Source organism: Brienomyrus brachyistius, unplaced genomic scaffold, assembly GCF_023856365.1.
Source record: "Brienomyrus brachyistius isolate T26 unplaced genomic scaffold, BBRACH_0.4 scaffold66, whole genome shotgun sequence".
In the NCBI taxonomy this organism is placed as follows: Eukaryota; Metazoa; Chordata; class Actinopteri; order Osteoglossiformes; family Mormyridae; genus Brienomyrus; species Brienomyrus brachyistius.
The window spans coordinates 1,072,735-1,098,686 of NW_026042341.1; the positions used below are offsets into that span (position 1 = coordinate 1,072,735).

Genomic DNA, 25,952 nt, shown 5'->3' on the forward strand with positions numbered 1-25,952 from the left:
TTATTTCCAGCTGTTTCGCGCAAAGGGGACCGTCCGTTTAGATTAGCCCCGCTCAGCCTCAGCCCCAGTCCCAGCCTGAGCCGAGAGCCGTGAGCCTGCTCCTTTCTGTCCGGCCAGGCGATGCCTGGCTATTAGCAAAAACTGTATGGAAACTGTGAGCTTTGGGTCCGGTGGCGGCCACTACCATTGGCTGCCTCACAATCCACCCCTGCGTCCGATTGGCCGATGGTGTGAGCAGGAGAATCAATCAGCTGACTGGGAGCGTATGTAGGTCAGTGTGTAGCAATGTGAAAGCTGCTTGCTGTTCTTACCCCGTGAGCTGGCGGTGTGTAAATTGGCTCTGTTCCAGAGCCTGTTAACCGCTTAGAGAAAAGCCACAGCAGGGCTCGAAGTTTGAGGGGGGAGGGCAGCAGAGGATTTAAAAAAAATAAAAAATTTCCCTGTGACTGATTCCTAGTTGTTATCCACAGCACGCTCTCCTCCCGGCAGATAAGCTGGAGAACTGCTAATGGAAAATGTTGGGTCTTCCTCCTGTTTTTCTACTCAGTAGGTGAGTTTATTAGGCACACCTGCTTCCTTCAAACAGCCAATCGTGGATGCAGCTGAATACATACAGTACACAGACTTACAGTGCGGCTAAGAGGTTTTAGACTAAGTTTGATATTTGGTGCCAGATTTGGTGGCTCCAGAGTCTCCCCCCTTTTGCATGCAATGCCAGCCTCAAGGGTCCAAGAGCAGCATTGCCTCCTTGGATTCTAACTGCCAGCTGCTATGCTACCTTGAGCCATAACCTGTGGACTCTCACACAGATAGATGCAATTGGCTCTGTTTTCCCTTTCTGTCCCATAGTGGCTTTGAGTGCGTAAGGGCTACAGGCGGAGGTCTATTACTAGAGCAGGAATCCTCTTAAAAGCAGACTGTCTGCCCCCAACAGGTCTAGGATGGTCATGTGACACCCTGAGGCCTAGCACTTCTAAGGACAGCTCTGGAAAAGGATGTCTGGACATTGGGGGTAGGGAAGAGGCGCAGTACCCAGCACACACAACAGGTTTTTCCAGTTCTCAGTCTGCCGCTGGCCAGAATCTCCTGTTTCTGCGTAACAGCAGCTCACAGTCTCATGTGCAGTTGTTATCTGACCCGGCTCGTGCACACGCACACTGACTTAAAGAACAGGTGAGGGTGCTGCACATTTATTTATTTTTTGCAGTACTGTGCAAAAGTTTTCTGTGTGCATCTTGGTTCTTGGAACAAACCTTCTCCCTTTTCAGAAAGGGGGGCGTACAGGACCGTCTGCGGACCCTAAAAGAAACAGGGCAGATGGGGGGTGTACTCAGCAATGAACGACAAACATGTTCCCCATCTGGGGGGAGTTGCTTTTCCTGTTAAACTCACTCGAGGTGCACTTCCGTTTTTGTTCCCCGTGGTGTGTCCGTCCCGTGGGGGGGGTGTGTCGCAGTGGGCGGGACCTCTGCGGGATACGCGGAACAGCGCGTCGGCGTGTCTGCTGAGATTTGTTAAAGATTTGCTGTGGATTTGCATGTCACTTTTGGAGCCCATCACTGTGCTTTCGGAGTTGGTGGTTGTGTGAACTCTGATTAGAAAGATGTTGTGCGTCGGGATGTACCAGCCTCTGAACCGCACGTAGACCAGCTGAAGGCAGGAGTTTCATACTAGAAGTGCCCTCTGTTTGTTTGCACAGCCGGAGCAACTTGGCTTGTCAAACCTCCCACTGAAGCACAGTAGCCGTCCTTTTCCTATGGGATTTGAACCTGAGACCTTTAGGCCATGAGTTCAGGGCCTTTACCAAATACGGCCTGCTGTCTGCCTCCCTGAACGGAGTTTACAGAATCCCCCCACCCCAGCCTCCATGACTAGTAGGCCCATTCTTCTGGCTCAATGGAGCAATCAGAAATAAATCAGTTAACCACACGGACAAACACACCTCTGGCCACAAAGCCATATGATGAAATTAAACAGCCTGCTCCATTTATGTGTGGCCTGCATCCTCGGCATGTCTATTTTCTGTTGTTGTGCAACTTACTGTGGTGCCGGGACAAATGAGGAATTTCAACACTGCTTTTTTGATGGGTCCTGAAAAGGACGAAGATGAATGTAGAACCTGCCTCCACTAAAATCAGCCCCTTCAGCTGCTGTAGCAGGATAAATGCCCCCTACTCCCACCCCATAGGCTATCAAAGCCCATCAGGACCAACCCCAACAAGCTCTCTGACTTACTCTGGTCTAACAAAGCAATCAGATGCTGGCCATAAAGGCTTTTGACTAATAGAGAGCTTTGACTTTCTATATGTAATGTAGATGAACGTTTTGTCTGGTCGTCATCAAGGACTACTCCCAATTGGCCTGGGAGCTGAATCCATCTCGTGCTAATCTTCTATAATCTGCTAATTGGTTTATACCAAAAGATAACTGGAAACCGTTTGATGTCACCGGGTAGATTTGAATGCATTTGCAGTTTTAAAAAAAATAAATACAAATCAGAATTTCACAATATGAAAAATGCCTGGAATAAGCTTTCTGCAAAACGAGTAGCAGCTAATAATGTGGCCAGGTGAGCACCCCACCCGCCCCCCCTTCCACCAGCCCCCCCTTCCACCAGCCCCCATCCAGCAGCCCAAGCACCAGAATAAAGCAGGGTGGGACTCCAGCAGCTGAGAGGGAAAGGACAATGGTGAACCAGGCCTCCGCCTGTGTCTCCTTGGGGATCACTGCACTTCCCTCTTCGGGGGGATCCTGAGGCTTTGAGTGTGTGTGTGTGTGTGTGTGTGTGGGGGGGGGGGGGGGGGTGAGGCTAGAGTATCACTGCCCCTGTGAAGGCTCTGTGTGTGTGTGTGTGTGTGTGTGTGTGTGTGTGTGTCCCAGTACAGTCTTGGGACAGTGAATAGAGCACTTGTCTTCAGACACTTCCCCCTTTGTCAGGAACTTGGCGTTCCCCAGAGATTGGCGGCAAAAAATTGAAACTGGCAGCGGTGGGAGCGCTGGCAGCTTCTCGTAAAAAAAAACGCAGGGCCTGGACTCCCAAGGCCAGGCCTGCTGTCATGTTGCTTTGCTTCAATTGGCCGATGGAGTCAGTGATGTCACAGGGTGTTAGGGAGGCCGGGTGGCATGTATCGTGGGCACGGCCAGATCAGTCAACACTGATTAGATGTTATGGTGAATGCAATCTGTGCTGCTCAGTGCGAGGCAGTGTCAGCATGGTGTGTGGGGCGGGACACAGCTTCTCAGTGACTAGAGGTTTTGGCACCGACTTCCATATAACTCAAAGTACATAGCTTAATGTGAAGGCACATGCATAACACAGGGAAGTTTGCTCAGATATAACACACCCTCAGAACCTTCCCCTCTACGCTTACATTGTTCCAGGGCAGCTTTTGTGGCTTGGCCCACTGACGCACCAACGTGCTACACGCTGTGAATCTCCAGCAGAATAAAGCTGACTTAGCAGCTGCGCATCAGATACGTCGCTTCACCTGGCAGTGCCTCTGCGTTTAATGCTTTTAAGGTACGGGCCTGCGTTAAGCCCCAGGCTGCTTTTGGCATGCATCTGGAAGCTCGATCGCTACGTCCTGTAGCCGTGTTTACACCGTTACTATTTATGCGCTGGGATTAAGCTCCAAAAGTCAGGAGCCTGCGTGCATTCGACCTCGAGGAGCTCGCTATCTCGGTGCGGTGCAGAGGTGCAGATGGGAGCGGACGTGCGAGACGTGCTCCAGAGGAGGAGCCTCTCTTCATTATCACTCTGCGCGACGTCTGCAGGCCCACCGCCAGCTTGGCATGGCACAAACGGCCACGCCGACCGGTGTAACTTTCCCGGGGGCTGTCAGACGGGACTTTTGATTCGGCCACACGGCTGCTAGTACTGTCCGTCTGCCAGGGTCTGCTATCATTCCCAATTTAAGACGATTATTCGGGGTAATTATCTTTCCCAGCATGCTCTTTGTTTGGCCCGGCTTCTCGATCTCGTTCAGTGAAACAGGAAAGTTGCCAAACATGCACCCCCACATACGTGTGTAATTAATTTATTAACAAATAATAGAAGACAGTGAGGTAGTATAAATTCACAGAAACATGTGCATGATTCAAAGTACTAAAAAACTGATCTTGCATATTATTATTTTACATTCTAAGGAGGTTATAAGAAGTTAGGAGGCTGTGGGGCTTTTGGTGCCTGAACATCCTTTCCCAGAGTAGGACCTCTGAGAGTCGGCCTTTTAAATCCGTAAATGTTTGTTCGAATCTCAGGGAGACCTTACACTCCAGTGGAAAAATAAGTCATGGTAGCACCGCAATATTGCAGGCTGACTTTTGAGGGGAGTCACCCCCAACTTCTTTGTTCCCTAATCTTTTAGCCTCTTCCTCTGAAAGCAGGAGGTGGGTAATTGTGTAAAGACAGGCTCCCCCTCTCCCTTGGCTGGAGACTTGTGTTTGAAAAAGTGAAAATCATGTGATTCCCAGCTGACTTGGAGGCCATTTCTTAATGTCTGGGCCCCCCTGCTCAAGAAGCACTCAACCACTACCCAGTCACCACACACACACAGACCTGTACTCATATCTTTGTGGGGACCATTCATTTATTTCTATGGACATAGCTCTACTCCTAACAATGACGACCTTAACCCCTACCCAGCCTTAACCTTAACCATAAGTAATCAAATACAAGACTTTTGTCACTTTTAGTTTTTTGATTGCAGTCACAGATTTTTTTTTTTTTTTTTTTATAAAATGGAGGCTTGTATCGTGGAACCAGAAAAATGTTTCCACAAGGTAAAAGGTGTGAGGTTCCACCACATTGTGGACAGACACACACAAACACACACATACACGGGTTTGTAATTGAATCTTTGTGGGGACTCTCCATTCATTTCTATGGGGAAAACTCTAATCCCAACATGACGACCTTAACCCCTACCCAGCCCTAACTCTAACCATAAGTAACCAAACAAAATACGAGACCTTTGACTTTTTTACTTTTTTGATTGCATTCACAGATCTTTATGGGGACCTGAAAAATGGTCCCCACAATGTCAAAATGATAGGTTTTTATTACTTTGCGGGGGAATATTTGATCCCCACAATGTAGTATAAACATAATACACACGCACGCGCACACACACACACACACACACGTGCAGCTCCAGTGTGTGACCTGGTGGGGGAGAGAGAAAGATGGCTGAGGAACACGGCGGCACTGGCCGCTCTGTGACTCACGGTCAGGGCCATGCAGATGTGCAGCATCAAATGGGGCCACAAAGAATCTTCGGAGTATCATTAAAATCATTAAGGCCTGACTTACAGGAAAGAGCCACCTTGGTTATTATATGTCTGATATGTGGGGTGCATTTTTATCCCAGGGGAGGAGTGGAAAGGCAGGGAGGGCAACTGCAGAACATTTCATACCCCCTTCCCCGTAAAGGAGAGTTGCTCTTGGTTTTCATCAGTCATGGCTGCCTTGAGCCACGTTTACTGCCTTCATGAACACCTCCCACCCCAGTGTGCCGGCTGGCTAGGGGTAATGTTATGATAAGGAGGGGATTGCCAGAGAACCGCTAACTAGGGTACGGAATAAAGACTAAAGACACCGGCATGAGAGGCACGCGCCACTGCAAAACAACCCTAACCCTGCATCCTGTTGCAAACGGCGGCTGAACCCAACGCTGCGGTGGCAGCAGGGCGCGTGTGCCACACACTCTCCAAGGTGACAGCTTGCAGCAGTAGCTGGGTTTCTGAGGTTACGCAGACAGTACAGCCCAGGGCCAAGTTCCGCTGTCTGGCCACCCAGCCCACATTCAAAGATTATTGTTTATTTTAAACATGCGATACCAAAAGTCCTCGTATCACAATCATTTGACTTTGAGACACCCTTCAACAGCACTCATTAACGGAAACTCACTTAATTTTCTTACTCCTTCGAATTTACTTTATGCAGATGATTTGCCTTTTCTACAAATATAGTAAATAGTCGATATTTAAAATGCCTTTTTTTTTAAATATGGCATTTCTATGAGCACTGAACTGTAGTAGCTTCTTAGCCATTGGCAAACTGCTTCTTAGCATCACCCAATAATGGCAGTCTTCTCTGTGCATGTACAATCGTTGGTGTGTCACCGCGGCGCCATAAGCCGGTTTGGCAACATGATTCTGGTCATGTGGGGTGACAGAAGGACTGCACATACAGGTTCACCCAATTCCACCCATTCCGGCCTGATTTAGCCATCATCCCCGCCCATCTGTAATAAGACCGCACCACATTTCCAATGCCCTACCCAGCACGCCACCGGCTCGGATCTCCAGGTGGTCACGTGTCCAACATGGGGAATCCAGTCCCGATTTGCAAGTGCTGACCTCGTTCTGGCAGCGGGGGTTTCTGGGAGACCCAGACAGTCGCACGCAAGGAGGCCGGGCCGTCTGCTGAGAACTGTGCCAAAGGGCAGCGACTTCAGGAAAGCGGGCGCCGCCCAGACAGGGCGGAGCTCTTTACGGGAGATTAAATATACCCCCTTCAACATGGGGACTGAAAACACAGCGGGGGCCCCACTGCTAATGGATGCCAGATGTGGCATGCAGCAGTGTAAAGGGGGAAGTCAAGAATGACCCAGAAGATATGTACAAACAGTCCGCGGTAACCCAGGGGCTACAGCCATGTTGGAAGAACCCTGGGATATTTGGAGTGGGAAGAGGGGCGGGTTTACTAAAATTTAATTTCTCTACTGTTTTTCTGTGGTTGGAGCAGAATCCTGGTGGACCTTCTAAATAAGAGTGAGTTCTGGTCCAAAAGCCTGGCTGCAGCACTGTGTGAAGTATAGTATGGAGAGTGGGGTTGGCGTGAAAGACCTGCTTAGTCCAAATCCTTGGTTGTGCTCCTGTGTCATTGCTGTGGTCAGCAATGCGATCTTAGGAACTAATCAGCCAAAGGTCAGGTCTGGTTGTAAAATGAATTTATATATATATATATATATATATATATATATATATATATATATATATATATATATAGCTTGCTAGATATGATAATACATGGCAACTTTTTTAATGGCCATTGATATGCCTCAATGTCAAAACAAACAATATTCTATCCTGAAACCGCAAGGGTGTCTCCTAAGTTTATGACATAAATAAAAAGGAGCTGCAGTCCAGATTTTGTGCTGGAGGTCTGCCGATGTTTCAGATGGGCTACAGAGTGATCCTGGCTAACGCAGCCTGTATCAGGAGGTACTGTTGCTGAAAGAGGATCAAGGCAGTCGATGTGCCTGTGTCGCGCGTAAACTGAGCCTTTGATGTCACTACTGGTTCTTAAAGCAAGGCCAGGCAATACCAGCATGGAATAATGTATTCAGGCTCTCAGCAGAGAGTTCCCGCAAACCCATAACCAGTTTTGACACCTCATTACTTAAGTAATTCAGATGAAGTGCCTCGCTGGAGAAGTACCAAAGGCAAGTGCCTTCAAGGAAGTGAAACTAGCAGGCTTTTGGTGACACGTCCTTAGTTTCTTTACTATCTGCTACTCTTCTAGGGTGGCAGGCGGAGAAGGCTGCTCACAATTAGCTGGCTTTCCAAAAGATTCTGCCATTTTTTCTAATTAAGGTACAAAATATGTTGGATGTCTTGGTTTGTTTGCATTTAAGGCTTTGTCTGGAGGTCCAGGCTCTGCATTAACCATTCCAGTAACACAATTCTGAAACATATCGTCACCATCAAGATCCTCAGTGTTCCTTGCAGAATTAGATTGGATTACTTACTTGGGTTCTACTGTACTGTAAGTAGTACTAAATCAACTGTAGTCACATTACTATGAATCAGGGAAATGATGGGTACAATAAAATGGCACCGGCCTGAGGCTGCTACCAGGTGAGCGTGGCCCCCTGAAGCACCTCGCTTTCAAGAGCCAGCCACTATTGACCTCAGTGTGACGTCAGTTCATGATGCGACAGAAGAAGCCCATGGGCCCAGTGATCAAAAAAAAAGAAAAGGCTTTTATCTACGAGTCCAGACCGAGTGGTGCTCCTCTCTATCTTCTCCTCCCTCTGCTAACAAGTGATTTGACCCCCCTGTACCAGGACAGGGTGTCCCTGAAAGAGCCCAAGCTGTGAGTTCAGCCCAGCCACCCCCCCCCCCCCTTTCTTTATCCTGACAACTGATGAGTCCCTGGCAGAGCCCTCGCCCCTCCCGGATTATAAAGCAATTTGTTTATCTCTGGGCTGTTGATATGAGCGTGGCCAGGCGGGGGTGTGTTGGAGGTGTGGTGGTGATTGACAGGGCACGGATCCAATGGGGTGTGCTTGGCCATGGTGAGGGTGGGGATGATGTTCAGGAAAGCTGTGCTTTGCATAGCATTCGTCTGTTACGTGATTGAATCCCATGAAGCTTTTTATGCATAAATAAACGTCAGAGCAGCATTGCTCTCCTTAACCACCAGCATGTGCCACCTTTGACCTATTCATGTAATTGGCCTGGTCCTGAACATCTGACCAATTCTGTGGTCAGACATGTGCCTTTGATGTCAATTTGTGAGATGTGAGAGTTAAACCCATGTTCTCCGCTTACTTCAGTATTAGCTGAGGATCATCTAATCAGACTCCAGTTCAAGCCAGTAGGACAGGATGGCATTCCCTTTGAATGTTTATTTATTTTATTTTTTATGCTGTGTACTCAAAATCCCCTGATTAATCTGTTTGGAGAGTATCCTGTAGGTCTCTATGCTCAGGGTGATGCTTACTGCTTGCTTTTTTATGGACTTCTGTCACCCGGGATTAAACAGCCCATGCAGAGGTACGGGCAGGCTGTGCTGATGCCCAGTGTGACGTGTAACAGGCAGAGGACCCCAAGTCCTTTCGCCTCCTGCCTCCAAGGTTGTCAGCTCAGCTGGCATGAGACATTCCCAGCTATTTTCCTGGAAGCTGAGCTTTTTAATATGTAATATTATTGCTGTTTCTGTTCTCACTTGGTCTTTCTGTGACCTGTGCATTAAATGTGCATTAAAAATGACCCAGAAGGGTAGTGCCATGTAGCTGTGTGGAAGGTCCCGGTTCCTTTACTTGTGGTCTCCTGTGATCTGTGTTAAAAACAGCCTTGAGTTGCCGCGGCCCCTGTTTCACTCATCTGTGGAGATCTCCTGCCTCTCGACAGCCACAGCTGGCCCCCAAGTATTGCTGCAGCTGTATTCATTAGAGGGGGTAGTCTCCCAAAGCGCGGAGCTCACGGCTCACGGGGCCGCTAGTTAGGAATTTCGGCTGAGCCGGCAAACAGAAAGGGCACCTTCATGCCCACCACACGGGCCGTTTCGTCCTGGCCCCTTGGTCAGTCACCTGGGCAGCCTCGTTCTGGATTTTTTCCCCATGCAAATACATGGAAATGCAGGGAGTATTCCTTCCGACCCGATTTGCACAATCCTCCATATTTATAAACTTAATTATGTATTCTTTGTTGACAGCCGACACTAGAATCTGCAATTTTGCATATAGATTTTCCATGTATTAAAATGGCATGCTGCGTGCTCAAAAGAGGCTGCTCTGTGGAGGAGTGGAGCCATTGAGGCAGTCATCCTGCCCGATGAGGATTCAGTCCTTGTCAGTCGAGTCCTGTACTCCTTATATAGCTCATATGGCGGTTCCACCCGTGAGCTTCCCCCCAATCCAGTGCCTTAAGGGCCCATTTGGCCGACGCACCCAGCACTCCTCCCAAACTTGAGCTATGGAGGAGCTCCAACCACAGCTGGTTGGCCTTGTTAGCCCTGTGCGCCGGCCCCATCACCTCGGCGACCTTCAATGTACCGCGAGGGCTGCAACTAAGCCCTCCTTTTTGAGTCATCTCCCCTTTTTTTTTAAAGGTTTTTTTTTTGTGAGCCTGGCTGCCACGCCACTCATGTGGCTGCCCACGTCACCGGTCTGCCACACGTTCACCCTGCCTGGGTTGTGTCCGGGGCCTTGTATAGTTGCAAGATGGCCCCAGAGCAACGCAATGAAACGATGCGAGGTGGTCACGGTGGTCCAGATGACCCCCCAACCCCTCGCCCCATCCAGGTGTGTAGGGTACAGAGCTTTTACTGGAAAGCACTGGACTCCCCACCACACCTAGTCATCTAGCTTTGGCAGTATGGAGACGCTCCGGTCAGCGAGGCACAGTCGTTCCTGTTTGAAAGGAATGGAATGTTCCCTCGCTTGCTCCAAAACTCACAGCAGCTGGGAATGAGGCGGCCGCGTAAGGTCGCTTTAAAAATAACCGCTCCTCAGCCGTATCGCCGCCCTGGCTGCCGTTTATTTATACGCCACGCGTTGCATGCTGGCGGCAAGCAGCCCGCTGGTGCGCGCCAGGAGCACATCTGCGCTGCAGCGTGACGCGTGCGGCTTGTGTTGTTGTTTTGGTCTCCCCAAGCTCCTCCTCCCCCCCCCGTGGTCGGCGTGTTTACGGCTCGCTCTGGGCTTGACCGCTTGTTATAATCATTAACGTCCGTCTCAGGCTGTAACTGGAGGTTCTGATTAAAACTTAACTGCTTCTCATTATCAGTCATGCTTACGTAACCGTCAGGTGGTAGCGCCGTGCCAACAGCGGCTGACGGGCCGGCTTAAGCCGCAAGCCTATGGGCTGACAATTTCTGTGTAGCAGGCCAGCCGTGGTGCCCTACAACTGAACTAGGATCCCCTCTCCCTGACTGGCACGGCTCACCCTCAATCTGTTTGCCTGACGGAGGGGGCAAGACGCCCTTTTACCCCATGGGGTCTAGCGGGAGAGATGCTGGCTTGGCAGCAGACGCAGTGACTCCCGCAGTGAGCTCCTGATGCCACCCTGCCCTGTCCAGCTAGCATCCGCTGCGATGCGAGCGTCACCCACATGGAGGGGAAAGCGCTCAGGCCACATCATGTTAAATCTGACGTCTTGATTTGCAAAAAAAAGACTCTGCAGGTACTGGGGCATCTGGACTGCTTCCGCGGAGTACCCCAACTCAACCCAAGTCCAGCTCAAAAATAACAATCATAACTTGAACTTCATCTTTATGCATATCTATAAATATGCTTTATTAAGGGTCCACGCACCAGCAATGCTAGATTCCTATTGTTTTTGTACTGATTATTTTTTCCACCCAAAATTCTCGAAAAGAATTTCTGAGGCCCAAATGGTCTAACCTGCAAGTATGAACGTGTGTAATATCAGGGGGAGATTTAGTTTATAGCTATTTATATACACCACTACCTATCATGAAAATAAATATCCTGCAACATATTTATTTTTACACTCCCCTACCAATGACAGCCAACTTCGCGCGTTTCATGTATTTATATGTATGTTGTGCTTATTTGTTGCATTGTTGCACGAGTCATGCCTTTAATGTGGCGGCTCTGGGCTCGTCGGCAGCCTCTCCTCTATGCAGGCTGCAGAAGTATGGTGCAGCGGATTGTATATTTAGTATATGGGACAACAGAAAAGTTCCAGTCACTGAATATCATCTGCAGCTAGCAGATACAACCTGAAACAGTGTGTGCTGGGATCCAGAGTGTAAGGCTACATTCAGCGCTTTGGGTATCGGGTGATCTCTGGGAGGAACGGGGGCGAAGAAGAGATGAATGACCTAAAGACTGCTTTGACCCTGTCGACTTTCTGTCAACGGACCGGAATCGGACTCCCAGATCACCGGCGTGAGGTGTGTTGACAGTTGGCTAAGTGAGAGCAGATAACCTCCAACCTTAAATAAGCAGGCGGTGAAGCCCTGTGTATTTTTACAGTACCAAAAGGAAGCAGACGAAGCGGGATGGTGCGGATTCAGCCGAGACGGGACAAGTAGCAGCCCACTGCCGCTGCTTCGTCACTCACAGCTTCCAACTCCAAGATCTTGCCGGGAAAGTGTCTGAGTGCTGCTGGGGCCGACATGATTGTTCGTGGAAACGGGCAGCTGCATCTCACTCTGCCAAACGGCTGACAAGGGCCAAGGACCCTTGCACAATCGGCCCACCCCTCCCCCAATTCAGTCTAGAATTTAAAAAAAAAAAAGAAAACAGAGGAAAGTTGGTGGATTTGGTGCTGCGGCGGCTGACAGTGATGAATTGGTACCACATGTTGCTGTCAGACAAACGGACCTCTGTATTTGCAGCCCAGCTGCCACCTCTCGTAACGACGCTGGGAGTCTCCCAGAAGCACGGCGAATTAGACGAAACTGCCCACCAGCTCAGGGCTGAGCGCATGGCAATAACAGCCCGCTCGTCCCCAGGGAGGAAGGACCTGGAATGAAATATACAATCATTTCAGGTAGACTGCTGAGGCCAACAACGGCGACTTTATGAATCGGCCCTCCTGGTTTTAGGAGCTTGTTTTTCTCAATGGACCTGGGACCGGCCCGGGAGGAAAGGCCATTGTAAGTCAGCCGCTGCCGCAGTGCATGCTGGGCTGCCTTCCAACAGAAACAAGAGTGTCTCCTACCACATCTCTACCCGATCCGTTTACCCCCCCAAGTGGGGAAGTGGGTGTCTCCCTTTGCTATGAATCCCGCTCCTTTCACTGCGGCCGGCCGGCTCTGCCCTCCGTTGCGGAATCTGTTATTAATTAAATGTATGTGTTTTAAAGTTTGTTTTTAAGTGCGGAAGGCACCTACAGCATGAAAGCGGTGATGTCACCACACCTCGGATGCCGGCTCATGTAAACAGGGGTCTCTGAGGCCCCAGTCATTAGCTGCGGGCCGCCAGCACTGCAGCCTCCTGGGGACTCAGTGGGGCGTGTCGGCATTATGAGCCACGCTGTCTAATCGCAGAGCGTCTCTTTAGGACTGGTGGGGGTTGCGTTATTTTTGGAAGCCACTTCAGCACGTACGGGTAGTGCACAGTGAAACGAGAAAGGGTAGCAGTTTTTTTTTTTTTAAAAACTGCATAAAATATGTTTGAGATCACAAGTTTGTGAAGGTGACAGTTTTATGGTAAGGGCTGACTTCATCGCCGGGCTCCTGCGTGCACGGCGGGAGGGGCGGTCTGCCTCCCATCTGGCCCTGTGTGCTTCCCAAACCGCTCTCAGGCTGACGGGAGGAGACAGAGCCAACCCTGTGACACAATCTGCTCCGAAAGTGAGGTGCAGTCAGTGCGGCAGGCTCTGTGGCCCCTCATGGAACAGGACATTCTCTCCTCCCGACGGGGTGCACTGGGGTCAGCTGCAGTTCATGGAGGCGGGGCGAGCCGTGCTGGAAGACTGCAGGCTCTCTTTTGGCCCCCTCCCCCCCGGATGGAGGTAACGAGGCAGGCTAGCCCTCCACACCTCCCCTCTCTGTAATGCTGCGTACGGAATGTGTGGCTTGAGAAGAGCGGGGGAGGATGTAAAGCGTGTTGATTTAAGTGCTGTGCGTAAGGGTCCTCCCTTCACAAAAGGCGCATGCGGTTGCTGAGGGGCCTCCTCGTCCCTGAGCGGTGCATGCTGGGATGCAGGGAGTGCTCCATCTGCCTTCAGGCCCAGACCCTCATCAGGGACACACATCGGCACAAAGGCTCCCTTCGTGTTTGTTTCAGTTCAGCTTTCTGTAAGATTTCCTACCGATCGCCATATTGAGTGTCCTGTGCAGGTTACAGCCCCTTGTAAAGACGTGTGGCCTCTGCCAAAGGCCGAGGGGCAGGCCTGCAGGTACTTCCATCCGTAGGCGAAGAGCATTCAGCAGGCTCACTCTGAACTGAACAACGATGGGACAGGGGATCGTTTAGCTGTCCAAGCCACGGCCACAATAGATGAGGTGCCATTTCTGGGTAACAGGCTTTAGAATGCAGTGAGATGCTGCTTTGATGTTAGAGTTTGGCAACTCCTTTGTCGAGGTGCGGGTTTGCGGATTCCAGACCTCCAGCACTTAGAGCAGTACCATGCAGTGCGTTTCAGCTTAGGGTGACCTAGTTATTCAGGGTCACTTGTCAGTTCATTTTGCCATGGACCGGGTCAGAGGTCAGACACGGGGTGACTTAAACCCTTAACCTTTTGCATTCCTCCCACCCCCAACAGTCTGAACAAGACGTGGACAAAATCATCCTCTTTGTTGACTGCACTGGTCAGAAATGACCTTGGTCATTTCCAGCAGACTTCATTTTGTATGTTATAGGGTACGTTTTCCAATGAAAATTCTCTTTTTAAACAATGTTTAAATATCAAGCAGATATCCATTTTTCATATCCAATATGGGCTGATGGTGATCTTGGAGCCTAAAATTCACAGTGTTATTAGGCTGTGGGGGAAAACCAGAGTTCCCAGAAGAAATCTACATGAACACAGGGAGAACATGCATGTTCAGCTCTTAGTCAAGACGAAACGAACCCACAAACAGCGTGTAAGGCCACAGCACTACTTACTGAGCTATGGCACCCCTCTTTAATGATAAAAACATATGAAGCATTTGCAGGTGCAAGACATCTAAGTTACTCTAAAGATGAAGCCTTTGGTTAAGACCTTGAGAGGTGCAAAATAAATCAGCAGAAGGAATGAATAGTACCTTTCTCTATATCTCTTCTTCTGCAGAATTCCATCCGGCACAACCTTTCCCTCCACAGTCGCTTCATCCGGGTCCAAAATGAGGGCACCGGTAAGAGCTCCTGGTGGATGATCAATCCAGAGGGCGGAAAAGGAGGCAAGGCCCCTCGCCGGCGTGCCGTCTCCATGGACAACAGCAACAAGTACACTAAAAGCCGCGGCCGTGCCGCCAAGAAGAAGGCTGCCCTGCAGGTGACCCAGGATGGGGTGGCCGAGAGCCCATCTGTCATCTCGAAGTGGCCCAACAGTCCCACGTCGCGCAGCAGCGACGAGCTGGATGCCTGGACCGACTTCCGCTCACGTACCAACTCAAACGCCAGTACTGTCAGCAGCCGCCTGTCGCCCATCCTGGCGAACCCTGGGCTGGATGAAGTGCCTGACGACGAGCCTCCCCTCTCGCCCATGCTGTATTCAAGTCCTGGCAGCCTGTCCCCGTCGGCTGGCAAGCCTTGCCCCACCGAGCTGCCTCGACTGGCTGACATGGCAGGTACCATGAACCTCAATGATGGCCTTGGTGATGGCCTCATGGATGACCTCCTAGACAACCTGACCCCGTCCCAGCAGCCGTCCCCGGGAAGTGGCAGCAGCAGCGGCAGCGGATCAGGGGGTGGGGCAGTCACCCAGAGGAGCTCGGGGTTCACATTCGGCGCTAAGGGCAATGGGCTAGGCTCACCAGCGGCCGGCAGCTACACAAACTCCATCTTCGGGCCGTCCCTGCCATCCTCAATGGCCAGCCTGCGCCAGCCTCCCATGCAGACCATCCAGGAGAACAAGCCGACCACCTTCTCTTGCATCTCCCACTTTGGAAACCACACGCTCCAGGATCTGCTGAGCTCGGAGTCGCACAGCCACAGCGACGTCATGATGACACAGTCGGACCCACTCATGTCACAGGCCAGCGCCGCTGTGTCATCGCAGGGTGCCCGCCGCAGCATCATGCTGCGCAGCGACCCCATGATGTCATTCGCTGCCTCCCAGTCTAACCAGGGCAGCCCCATCAGCCACAGTAGCCTGCTTCACCCCCAGAATCAGGTGCAGAGCACCTTGCTGACAGAGGGGCAGGCTGGCCTCACTGCCTCCATCAATGGGGTCCTTGGGCTGGCTGCGGAGCCCAACAGCCTCTCGTCCATTAAACACCAGCTTCAGTCGCCCAGCGGCAATGTATCTATGCAAATGAACTCATCAGACTCTGCCCTGTACTCCAGCCTGAACAGTGGTGGGATCTGCCCCCCGACGACAGGCCAGGATCGTTTCCCCAGCGACCTGGACTTGGACATGTTCAACGGCAGCCTGGACTGCGACATGGACACCATCATCCGCAATGATCTGATGGACGCCGATAGCCTGGACTTCAGCTTTGACTCGCTCATCTCCACCCAGAACACATCCAACTTGAGTGTGGGTGGCTTCACAAACCCTAAGCAGACCTCTCAGAGCTGGGTGCCCGGATGAAGGGCAGTTAGCTTCGAGGGGCAGAAAGGGGCAACCGGGGTGAGTCTGCGCTATCCCTGTTTTCCAATTAGGAATGTCCAAGGGTATTGAACACACTCCCGATATCTGTGCATTACATTTATCATTCATTTATTGGGAACATCAAGGCTGATTTGTTGTTGACTGCTACTTAACTTTTTCCATGAGAGTAATCAGTTGTCATAAGTAAAAAATGACCTATGGAAATGAGTTGATGTCATTATTTGCTGGACACTCATGAGCGTATCACCCAGCAAAGATAAACAAGGCAAAAGCAGTGTGGATGAAAATTACCAGAGCATTCATAGTTTGCTGTAATAATATTCACACTCCTTATCCTTCAGTTGTTCACTGAGCTGCTTCCTGCACTGACATATTTGTGCAACAGAAGTAGAAACATTGTTGCGTAACCCTGATCAGGCACCATTTAAATGGTTATAATAGAGATTATTATTTGTGCTTTTAAAAAACAAATGGCTGGAAAAGGGGCCACAGAATTGGTTTCACTGAAAGGTCTTTCACTTGCTTCTGATTTCAGGTCTCTGCTGTGCATGTGAAGACCCAACATGATCTCCTTTGCCAAACCAGCTGTCAGCATGATGTGGGTACAGTTTACAGATCACAAACTCACAAAACAGCGACGCAAACCCCCCTTTCCACAGAAACCAGTACACAAAATTAAGAAGACAACTGCTTCAGCATCTCACACCTTTCCCTGCAGGAGCCTAAAAACGGACTCATTTCAAAATTATGCAATCTTGTTTGGAAATGTAAACTTATACATACATATTGGAAAACTATAGCTTTTTTTAAGAGTAAAACAACCTTGCCAGTATATTGTAGCCACTCACAATCCAATAATTTCTGGAAAAAAAGAAAAAAATTAAGTGTGGTGTTATCTAATACAGTGGTTTCTGGGATGTTTTCATAATTTTTCTGATCTTTATCTCAGCGATTATAATGTTAAATGTTTCCACTGGCTGTGTTTTATTGCCATTCACCAGATGCATTTTCAAAGCCTTGGTTTGACCAGCTAGGAAACGTATGTGGCTTCCCAGTGCCTGACTGATCTTGCCCTTGATGCGAGAGCCTGCTCAAGCTCCGTTTCACTTTAGTTCAAATCGCTGTGCAACTTGTGTTATGGCTAAAATAAGCCTTGTAATTGTTTAAAATCCTCCCATTCGATTTGCATAATCCAAGCTGACGATTTTGGGGATATCAATTGTGATGAAGTCATTTGGCAAGGGAGCCCCTTATGGGGGGGGGGGGGGGTGGCCAGAATATAAATACATGTAGCCAAAACAAGTTCTTGCATTGTGTAAGGTTTCCACACACCTCATTGGGTGCTAAACAAACAGTGTTCAAGTCTGTTTCTGCAGGCTACGTCGTTTTCCAGTGCAAAGTAGCCCTGAACTTTAAAATGAAACAAAATGTAAAACAAAAAAACAGTTATGTAATATATATTAGATGACTATATGGTAGCATTGCTGGTGGGAAAAATACCTTGAAGCCAACTTACTGAGATGTTGAGATAAGCTATCTTGTATATTGCCAAATAACTTGAACATGTAGGAGATACAGGCGGGGGAAAATAAAAACTCGGCTTGTTGCCGTTGCTGGACATGGAGGGGTAATTAAATATGCAACTGAACTCCCGGTCAGGGTGCTGCGATCCGAGTTTCTGTCACAGGCACATGCTCCTGGCGTGCATATGAGAGACTTAGCTCCAGCCTCTGCAGAGAGTCGAACCGAAGGCGAGGAGGCCAGCCAGCTAGGCATCCAATCCACGGGCAGGCTGTATTTCCCATGCACTCAATGCCTCCCATCCCTAAGGAATGCAATCAGGGGGTCTCCAGACTTCATCCCAAGTGCACACCAGAAACCACTGGCAGTCATTGCTCCCATAACTCCCGTATCTGTGCAGGATTCCCCATGTGTCTCGCCATTATGAGCAGTACACACGCCTGTCCACATGATTTCACATAGTAAACTTACTTTATTGTGCTAGATGCGTATGAAAAGTCCTAATGTAGTGTTAGTACCCAGCTTTTAATTTTTAGGCTAGTAATCATAGACAGTGACACATGGAGGCTGAGAGATGAGAAAAGCGAGTGATAAAAATGATGCATATTTTGCAATTTCAGTTATTGTGTTAAAAATGATGGCTGGCACTAAAGCTACATCACAGAAGTGCTGTAAAGGCACTCGTGGGCTGAGCGGTCACTATTCTGTGTCTGCAGGGGTAAATAGTGGCATTTCCTTGCTCTGTAAGCTAGTATGATGCATGCTCATTAAAATGAACCGGGGCCAGGCAGTGCAATCCAATGCCGAGTACACAATTTGCTCCACACCAGCTGTGATCACACTCCAGCCATTGGACCCCCACCCAGACACTCTGAGTCATTGCTGAACCCTCCCCACACCCCAGCACCACTGCTCATCTTGGCTAAGCTGGCAGCGAACAGTTAGGACTCACCATGTGGCACATACTGGTTATTCTGATCTAAATTTTGACTCACAGCTAGCTAGCCCCTCCCCCCATTCTCATGTTGGCTAGGCCAAATTTCGCAGGACCGGGGTGGGAGAAAGCAGCCATGACCACCTGTTTGACTCTAAAGACAAGCCCACGCTAAGGCTTGCGCCAGCGCCCACAGAGCCATTCACGCGCTTCGCCTCTGAAAGTGCTTTGGAATAGCTGCGTAGCAACTGTTTATGCCATGCAAATAGCTGGAGTGCCTAGCTGTTTTATTAACGTACTGTTCTACCCCCTCAGTGACTGTGAAGTGTGGGTTAAGCTTTACATCACAAAAAAAAAGGAATGGCAAAATAAGACCCTTTGCCCCAGTTGAGATGTATCTGTCAACCAGTTCAAGAAAAACGTAGTAATCTCTCAAACAAATGCACTTTCTTCGTGTCCATACATAAACACAATGGCAGCTCCCACAGTTGACACTGGGCTTGCGTAACAGGCATGGCGCTGGGTCCTGATGCAGATCTCCGGTGCTCAGAACAAGCCACCAATAATGTGTCTTATTTTGGAATAGAGCACTTCTTGGCTAAAAACTGGCAACTAGTCATTCCCTCACAAACATCAACACCATGTGTGTGTGTGTATGTGTGTCTGTTTGCTATTGGGTTGGAGGGTAGCGTAAACAAGTCAAGTCTGGAGACAAAGCAGCTGAGCAAGTACCACCCCAGGCTTATCCAACTGGCTGCCTTTCTACTGAGAAGGAGTGGCCAAGTATGAGCACTGCCCTAACATCTTCCAGTTGGGGCAGATTATTAAAACATGAAGGCACATTCTAGAACTTTCTTCTCATAAAAAAAAAGTTCAGTACAGATTCAATGTGATTCTTAAGCTGTCTGAAGCCCTTGAACAGGTGCTCAACATTTGCACTCTTACTGTTTCCATGGGGTTGAAAGCCATTACTTTCAGAAGTCACACACCCCATGAAAATCCAGGTCACAGCACCACCATTAACAGGAAACTCGGTCTAATGTTATGCTGAAACCCTTCTCTTGTATTAGATATCTTGTAGTGTTTGCTTCTCTACTTGATGTTAGTGAATATTTTCCTGTGTATACCATTTTGAACTGTAATCTAGTTTGTATAAGAAATGGTTTGCATGTAAATGAAGCTCAGTGACGTTCAACAGTTTCAGTTTCAGAGTCGTTTCTTTCCATTTGCTGTGGATTTGTTTTGTTTTGGAAAAACCAACCTGCATTTAGCTCCTGAAGCTCTGAATAATGTGGCAGCCATGCTGCCTCACTCCCACTGCCCATATTGACGCCACATGTTTGGCGGGAAGCCCCTCCCCCACACCAAGGAAAGTGTTCCTGTTGCCTTCATGACTGGAGTTAGCAAATCATTGTTGTAGATCCATGGCATATAGTAGCATGACACGCAGTTGAAACAGTGAGACATCATAAATAAACATTAATGAACAAAACATCATGAAATCTCTTCATATGGTCTTCATAATCACGTGAACTTGCAGAACCAGTCGTGTTTATAAATAGTCCATAGTAAGCAACCCAAACACAGTATAGCACAGTGCACATTGCCATGATAACAGACCCAGAGTGGGAGAAGGGCGGAGGCCCTGGGGGTGTTTCTTCACAAGCCATTAGTCCAGTGCTAGAAACTAATTTGATAAGGATCCCGGCCTGCGATTTTTGCCTCAGCTCCCAGGAGGACCCCTATGGCTGTCCTACTGAGCAGCTTCTGAACCTCACTTTAAGTGTCCAGCTGTTAATGGCCACACAGTGGAAGGTTCTGGATAGAGGCATAAGGGAAAATGTTTCTTTGCAAAAGTGGATACAGGTTCGTAGCTCTGAGAGTTTCCAGGCATGTCCACGGTCAACCACCGCATGCAGTCAGAGGTCGTCTCTTCCAAGTTTACCACCTTTACACTTTACATTTAGAAAGGAAATAATCTGCATGAGAAAATATACCGCAATGGTTTACGCTAACTGTCATGCAGTTAACTGCTGAAACGGCAACAGCAGCGTCTTAGCAGGACATTGGGTCACTGCTAGCACCCGTATCAGGCTCAATGCTCCCTGCCATATATTTTACATCTGCCTGGAACTGGAGTGACGTAATGCTATTCCCCCTCGAGAAACATCATCATTTGTTCTGGTAAGATACTGTATTCTGAGCCCCATGTGGCATGTCCCATAAGTGTTGAAGGCAGAAGGATTTGGTGAAGGGGATGGTAATGGCATATGGTTTAAGTCACTTTAATGCTTATCAGACCATTGCTGCCCAATGAATGGGACCATTGTGGTGCTGGAAGATTCCACTCCCATCAGAGTAAAGACCCTTCAGTAAGGGATGAATATGATCACTCAGAATGGCCGTGTGTTAGCGTCTACCTTGCATAATAAAGGACCGATTACAAAAAAAAAAAAAAAAACATGCCAGGAAAATGCACCCTACACCATAACAGAGACTCCAGAACCCATCGCTGTGGGAAACAGGCTGTCCATCCCATAAGCTTCTTTTGGCATGTGCCAAACATGCACTCATCTGTTGGTTGGGAGCAGGGCGAAAGATGACTCATCTGACCATATGACTTTTTTTCCCCAATGCTCAGCAGGCCTTTGTTCTCTGGACCACTTTACTCAGTGCATTTTTGGGTATAATAAAGGGTGTATACAGTTACTGAAAGACTACACTAAATGAAACTGCATACTTATACCTTAATTCAAAATTTGCAGAAAAAGACTTGCTTATCCATGTTACATTGCATCTTGGAGCGATGCACAGACATCACGATGGAGGAGTATGTGTTCTTGTCCACAGTTGCCGCTGATAATGCCTCTCCCTTAACCAAACACATTAGTAACCGCTCCTCACAGACTGTGTCATCCTTATTGATGCACCAGGCAAAGTGGCCAAATCAGCAGGCGGTTGGGCCTGTCCAGCATTTTTATACACCACCTGGGTTCTTGCTAGCCATTTGCCACATCGCCCCTGGCGATTAAAATGCAAATGTGGGGAGTTTGTTTCCCAACCATTTTGCCACACTGGCGAAGACCAAACTCGCAATCCCAATCATAGCAGTTCTTTTTTGTGTTACACTACATATGTTTTGGTGATACACTGTTTACTTGTTTACTTTCCAAGTTTTCTTGAAAACGTTCTATTAACAGCACAACCTTCACTTGGACAAGCCAGATGACACTTCTGATGTTCTGATGGGTCGCTCTCGAATGAGTCCGCTCTAAGGGCTAAAGTCTAAACAATGCGAGCCAATTTCAGTCCATACATTCTAGATTTCATACTAACTTGTTCATGCTATACGTGGTCTCTCTAATTTCATTAAGAACTACATGGTGCATTTGGGAAATTCATATGCGAGAAAGGAAAGAAGCATGCAGAAAACCAACAGAAACATTTCCAGACATTGCCTGGCTACTTGTTTACAGACACATAGTATCACAGCCACTCAAATTTGACCTTTTTGCATCCGTACAAGACATCCTGCTTTTAGCGTGAGAATGATTTTGTGGCAAATACATTTTATGCAAGGCTAAGAAAACTCCTGTACAGTTAGCCACAGTGGCTAATACTTCTGAAAGGTTAGAAAGAACCCTGCACCACCCTAAGAATAATAAAACATTAATTGCCTAATTAACTCTCCAACTATACCTGTAGGGGAGTGCCTCTTTTCAACATACCTCATTTATTTGAGTGTTTATTTTGGCAACAACTACTTGCTAGCATGAAAACCTTGATGGAGCGGTTTATGCTCCACTACATTAACCTCAAGGATGCTCGCGTCCTGTTAAGCGATGTGATAATTTATGTGATCATATTAACCCCAGTAGTATCTCAGGTACACAACTACAGCCAACCAATAACTGATAGGCAGAGAAAAGAGAAGAAGCGTAAGAAGCTTCCAAAATGATTCAAGCAATATAAAATGTATTCCTGCTATCCTCTCTGTCAGTACTTGCAGCATAGCAAGTGTAACATGCTACAAGTACTGCCACAGAGGGCAGCAGAAAGGCATTTTATATTACTTGAATCATGTTGGAAGCTGTCGTCATTAATCACCTATAATTTTACAGGTTAATGCCTTCACTTAAAAAAAACAACTCAGAAAGTTTCAAAGGTAACATTTGCATGTGGCCCATTAGCCAGCTCTGCGGTCAGGCTGTCAGAGTCCAGCCAATTGTGCAAGGCGGAACACTGAACCACAGGGCGTGGGAGGGTGAAGATGATCCAGCAATCTGCAATCTTCACAATCTGTGCTGAGTGGGTGCAAAGAGGTGACACAACATAATGAGAAATCTATGATTTAACCTCTAAAAGAATTCCCACTTCCGTCATTTGTCCAGCAGCTTTCCTCCCATTCCACACTGTCTCTGAAGACAGACTGTGCCAGTCAGACCCCGCTCCTGAGGACACTGCCGGGTGACACGCACTGTTGCTATCTGCTGATTGGTCGGCTCTGCGGGGTCTGCACGGAAACATACTGAATGCTCCCTGACAGCCCCAATCACCATCTCACAGGACCAGAGGCAGGATTCTGAGTATTTACGCAGGATGTGTCACTCTGTTCTTATCCACCTGTTAAAATTAGGCTCTCCCGCTTTTAAAAAATAAATGGAAAAGCAGCCTCCAATATCTTTCTGAAGGAGGCTCCACAGAAGGCCTATCACAAGAATCCACAGTGATCTGATGAGTCACCTGGCCCCTGCAAAACGGAGGAGGGGACCCATGACGCAAGGAACACAGGCTGTCTCAATAAACACAGAATGCTCTATAGGTTTTAGGACTCGTTCCCACTATCCGCGATGCGCTTTTCATCAACGTGCGGGTTTTGCGATTCGCTGGAACATCATATATTGCATAGAAAGCAATGTATGATGTTCCCACTAATGCGTTGCAGTGAAAAATGGATACGAATGCATTTGTACTCCCTGTTTTTCCCGACACACACAAAGGGCAATCATATACAACCATAGAAATGTCTAATGCAACGCAACATTAAAAACATATAAAGACACACAAGAACGTGGACAAGCGTGAGATGAAAATGCAGAGAAAGGCATGTGAAAGAATAAGAAAATGCAGTATGACGCATAGCGCTTTTCATCGCATTTTTGGTCTTCCCTAGTATGAACGTAACCTTAAACAATTACACTTTTTTTTACCTTTACAGGTAACTAATCAACCTCCACCTACTTATCCCATAATAAGCATTAAGCAATAATTTAAATTCATTAATGTGTCTTAAATATTCGCAATGATAGTTCCTGTTTGTTAGAGAGGGTCACAGGCCTCAGTGGTCATGACAAGATAATGTTACTGTGAAGCAGTGAAATGCAGAATCCAATGATCCAGAAGACGTGTAGATGACATCAGGGCCTTCCCACTTTGCCTACTGTCACACCTACAAGAGCCAGACAAGCGAGAAGAGAAGCTACATGTTTGCACCATCTTAATCCAGCATGGCAGCTGTTCATAATTTGTAACCTTACCTGGGGTTTGTGAACAAAAAACAAAGACCCTATTCCAAAACAGGTCAATGGTATAGCTCCAAATCTAAAGCTCAAACAAATAGTGCTACAAATAGTGTGGGCAAATCAGACCCGTTCCTCTGCAGACTTTTACCACAAGTAACACCTTCTACTTTGACTGTCAGACTGAAATAACTTGGTAATGTTCAACTACCTTAGCCATAGCCCGCCAATTATGGAGGGGTGGGGCAGCCCAGCGTCCACTCATCTGTCCAAAATGAGGCACCACCAGAGGAAAGCATGAGCTGACTACCCAAGCTTTATGAATCTACATGAGTTATTCCTCCAATGAAAGTCAGGCAACTGAGATCCACACAATCAATAAGCCAGGTTACACAAGTGGCCTCAACTAATGGATACCGTGACTGGTGTGTATACTTGTGCATATGCATGCAGTGACCACTTTAGTAGTCATACCTAACTAGTCGGGCTGTGTATCGGCAAGAATCTAGCGATACGATACATATTATGATACATATTGCAAGATAATACGATATTGTAAACAAGGCGACATTGTGACTTTTTAAATTTAATTTTTAAAAAATTGACATAGTATAAAGAACATACCACCATATGCGTAAAATCTGAGAAAAGAAAGTTTACTTTTCTTAAGGCAATCAGAACAATGAGATCTGCATTTGCATTTATCACAGTCCCCGTAATGTAGTACTACCTTTGTTGTACTTTTTAGTACCTTCTTTATTTTGGATGCCAAAATGAGGCCACACTTCAGTTCTGTACATATTGGGAGCTGGTCTAATGTTACTAGTCAGCTAGGTTTGTTAATGCAGTGTGTCCTTATGCTACTTCCTGTCTTGGATAAGGTACCTTTATTGTCAGTGTACAAATACAATAACGATGTCATTTGGAGTAAGCCTGTAGACGCCAAGTTAAGGATAAAACACTTAGGGGCTATAAGTATAGGGAAGATACATAATAAAATATATATATATATACACCCAAAATAAAGAACAATAAAAATAAAGAATAAAATGCAGGTCCAGGAAGCAATTAAACCAGTAGCACATCATTGTTAGTGGGATATAATACAACAAAAGGGTGGCATCTACTTACTCAAAATAACAGGTTTTTATCCTATCGTGTATACACATGTAATATACACATAATCCACCCACACACACACACCCACACAGGTTTGTAATTATATATTTGTGAGGACTCTTCATTCATTTTTAGGGGGAGAACTCTTAATCCCAACATGATGACCTTAACCCCTACCCAGGCCTAACCTTAACCATAAGTAAACAAACAAAATATGACACATTTGGCATTTTTAGTTTTTTGATTGCATTCACAGATCTTTGTAGGAACCAGAGAAATGGTCCCCACAACATCAAAATAACAGGTTTTTATCACATTGTGGGGGACATTTGGCCCTCACAATGTAATATAAACCTAATCCACATTCACGCACATGTGTACACATGCACATACACACACACACACACACACACACACACACACACACACACACACACAAGGATTCATGGATTAAGTATGTTCAAGTCCCAGGAGATTATTTGCGATGCTGTACACATAAACATAAACATGGCACTCAACCTTAATTACTTTAGTAAATATAAAGCTGTAGAAGGAAACAGCTGCGGTAAGACCTTTAGCGTTTAATTTGCATTGGATAAGCAGTTTGCAAAGCAAAATTAGTACAGAGGAAGTTTCTTCTGTGTATAAGCATCACATGTATTCAGACAGGAAATCTTATACAACAGGGTGAACACATGTGTTACTTCACGACTACTCTACTGAAACTCTCTACTAGAAAGATTACTAGCTTGTGCTGTCAAACCACTGCACATGGTTCAAAAGGTGGCAGCAGGTCTGGTATCAATCAGTCAAAATTCTCTCCCCTCCTTATCTCTCTTCATTGGCTACCTACAGGCGCTCGCATCAAGTTCAAGTGCTGGCTTTAAGAGCCA

At 47.5% G+C, this 25,952-nt stretch overlaps 1 protein-coding gene across 2 annotated transcripts in view; it reads left to right on the forward strand.

Annotated features, from left to right (window-relative positions):
* Positions 1-19,618, forward strand: part of foxo3b (forkhead box O3b) — a 30,726-nt gene extending 11,108 nt beyond the window's left edge. For both annotated transcript variants that reach the window (XM_049002298.1, XM_049002297.1), the window contains 2 exons: positions 14,482-15,984; positions 16,502-19,618. In XM_049002298.1, the coding sequence (XP_048858255.1) occupies positions 14,482-15,945 (1,464 nt within the window). In that variant the 3' untranslated portion in view covers positions 15,946-15,984; positions 16,502-19,618. The remainder of the gene's footprint in view (positions 1-14,481; positions 15,985-16,501) is intronic.
* The last annotated feature ends 6,334 nt before the right edge of the window (positions 19,619-25,952 follow it).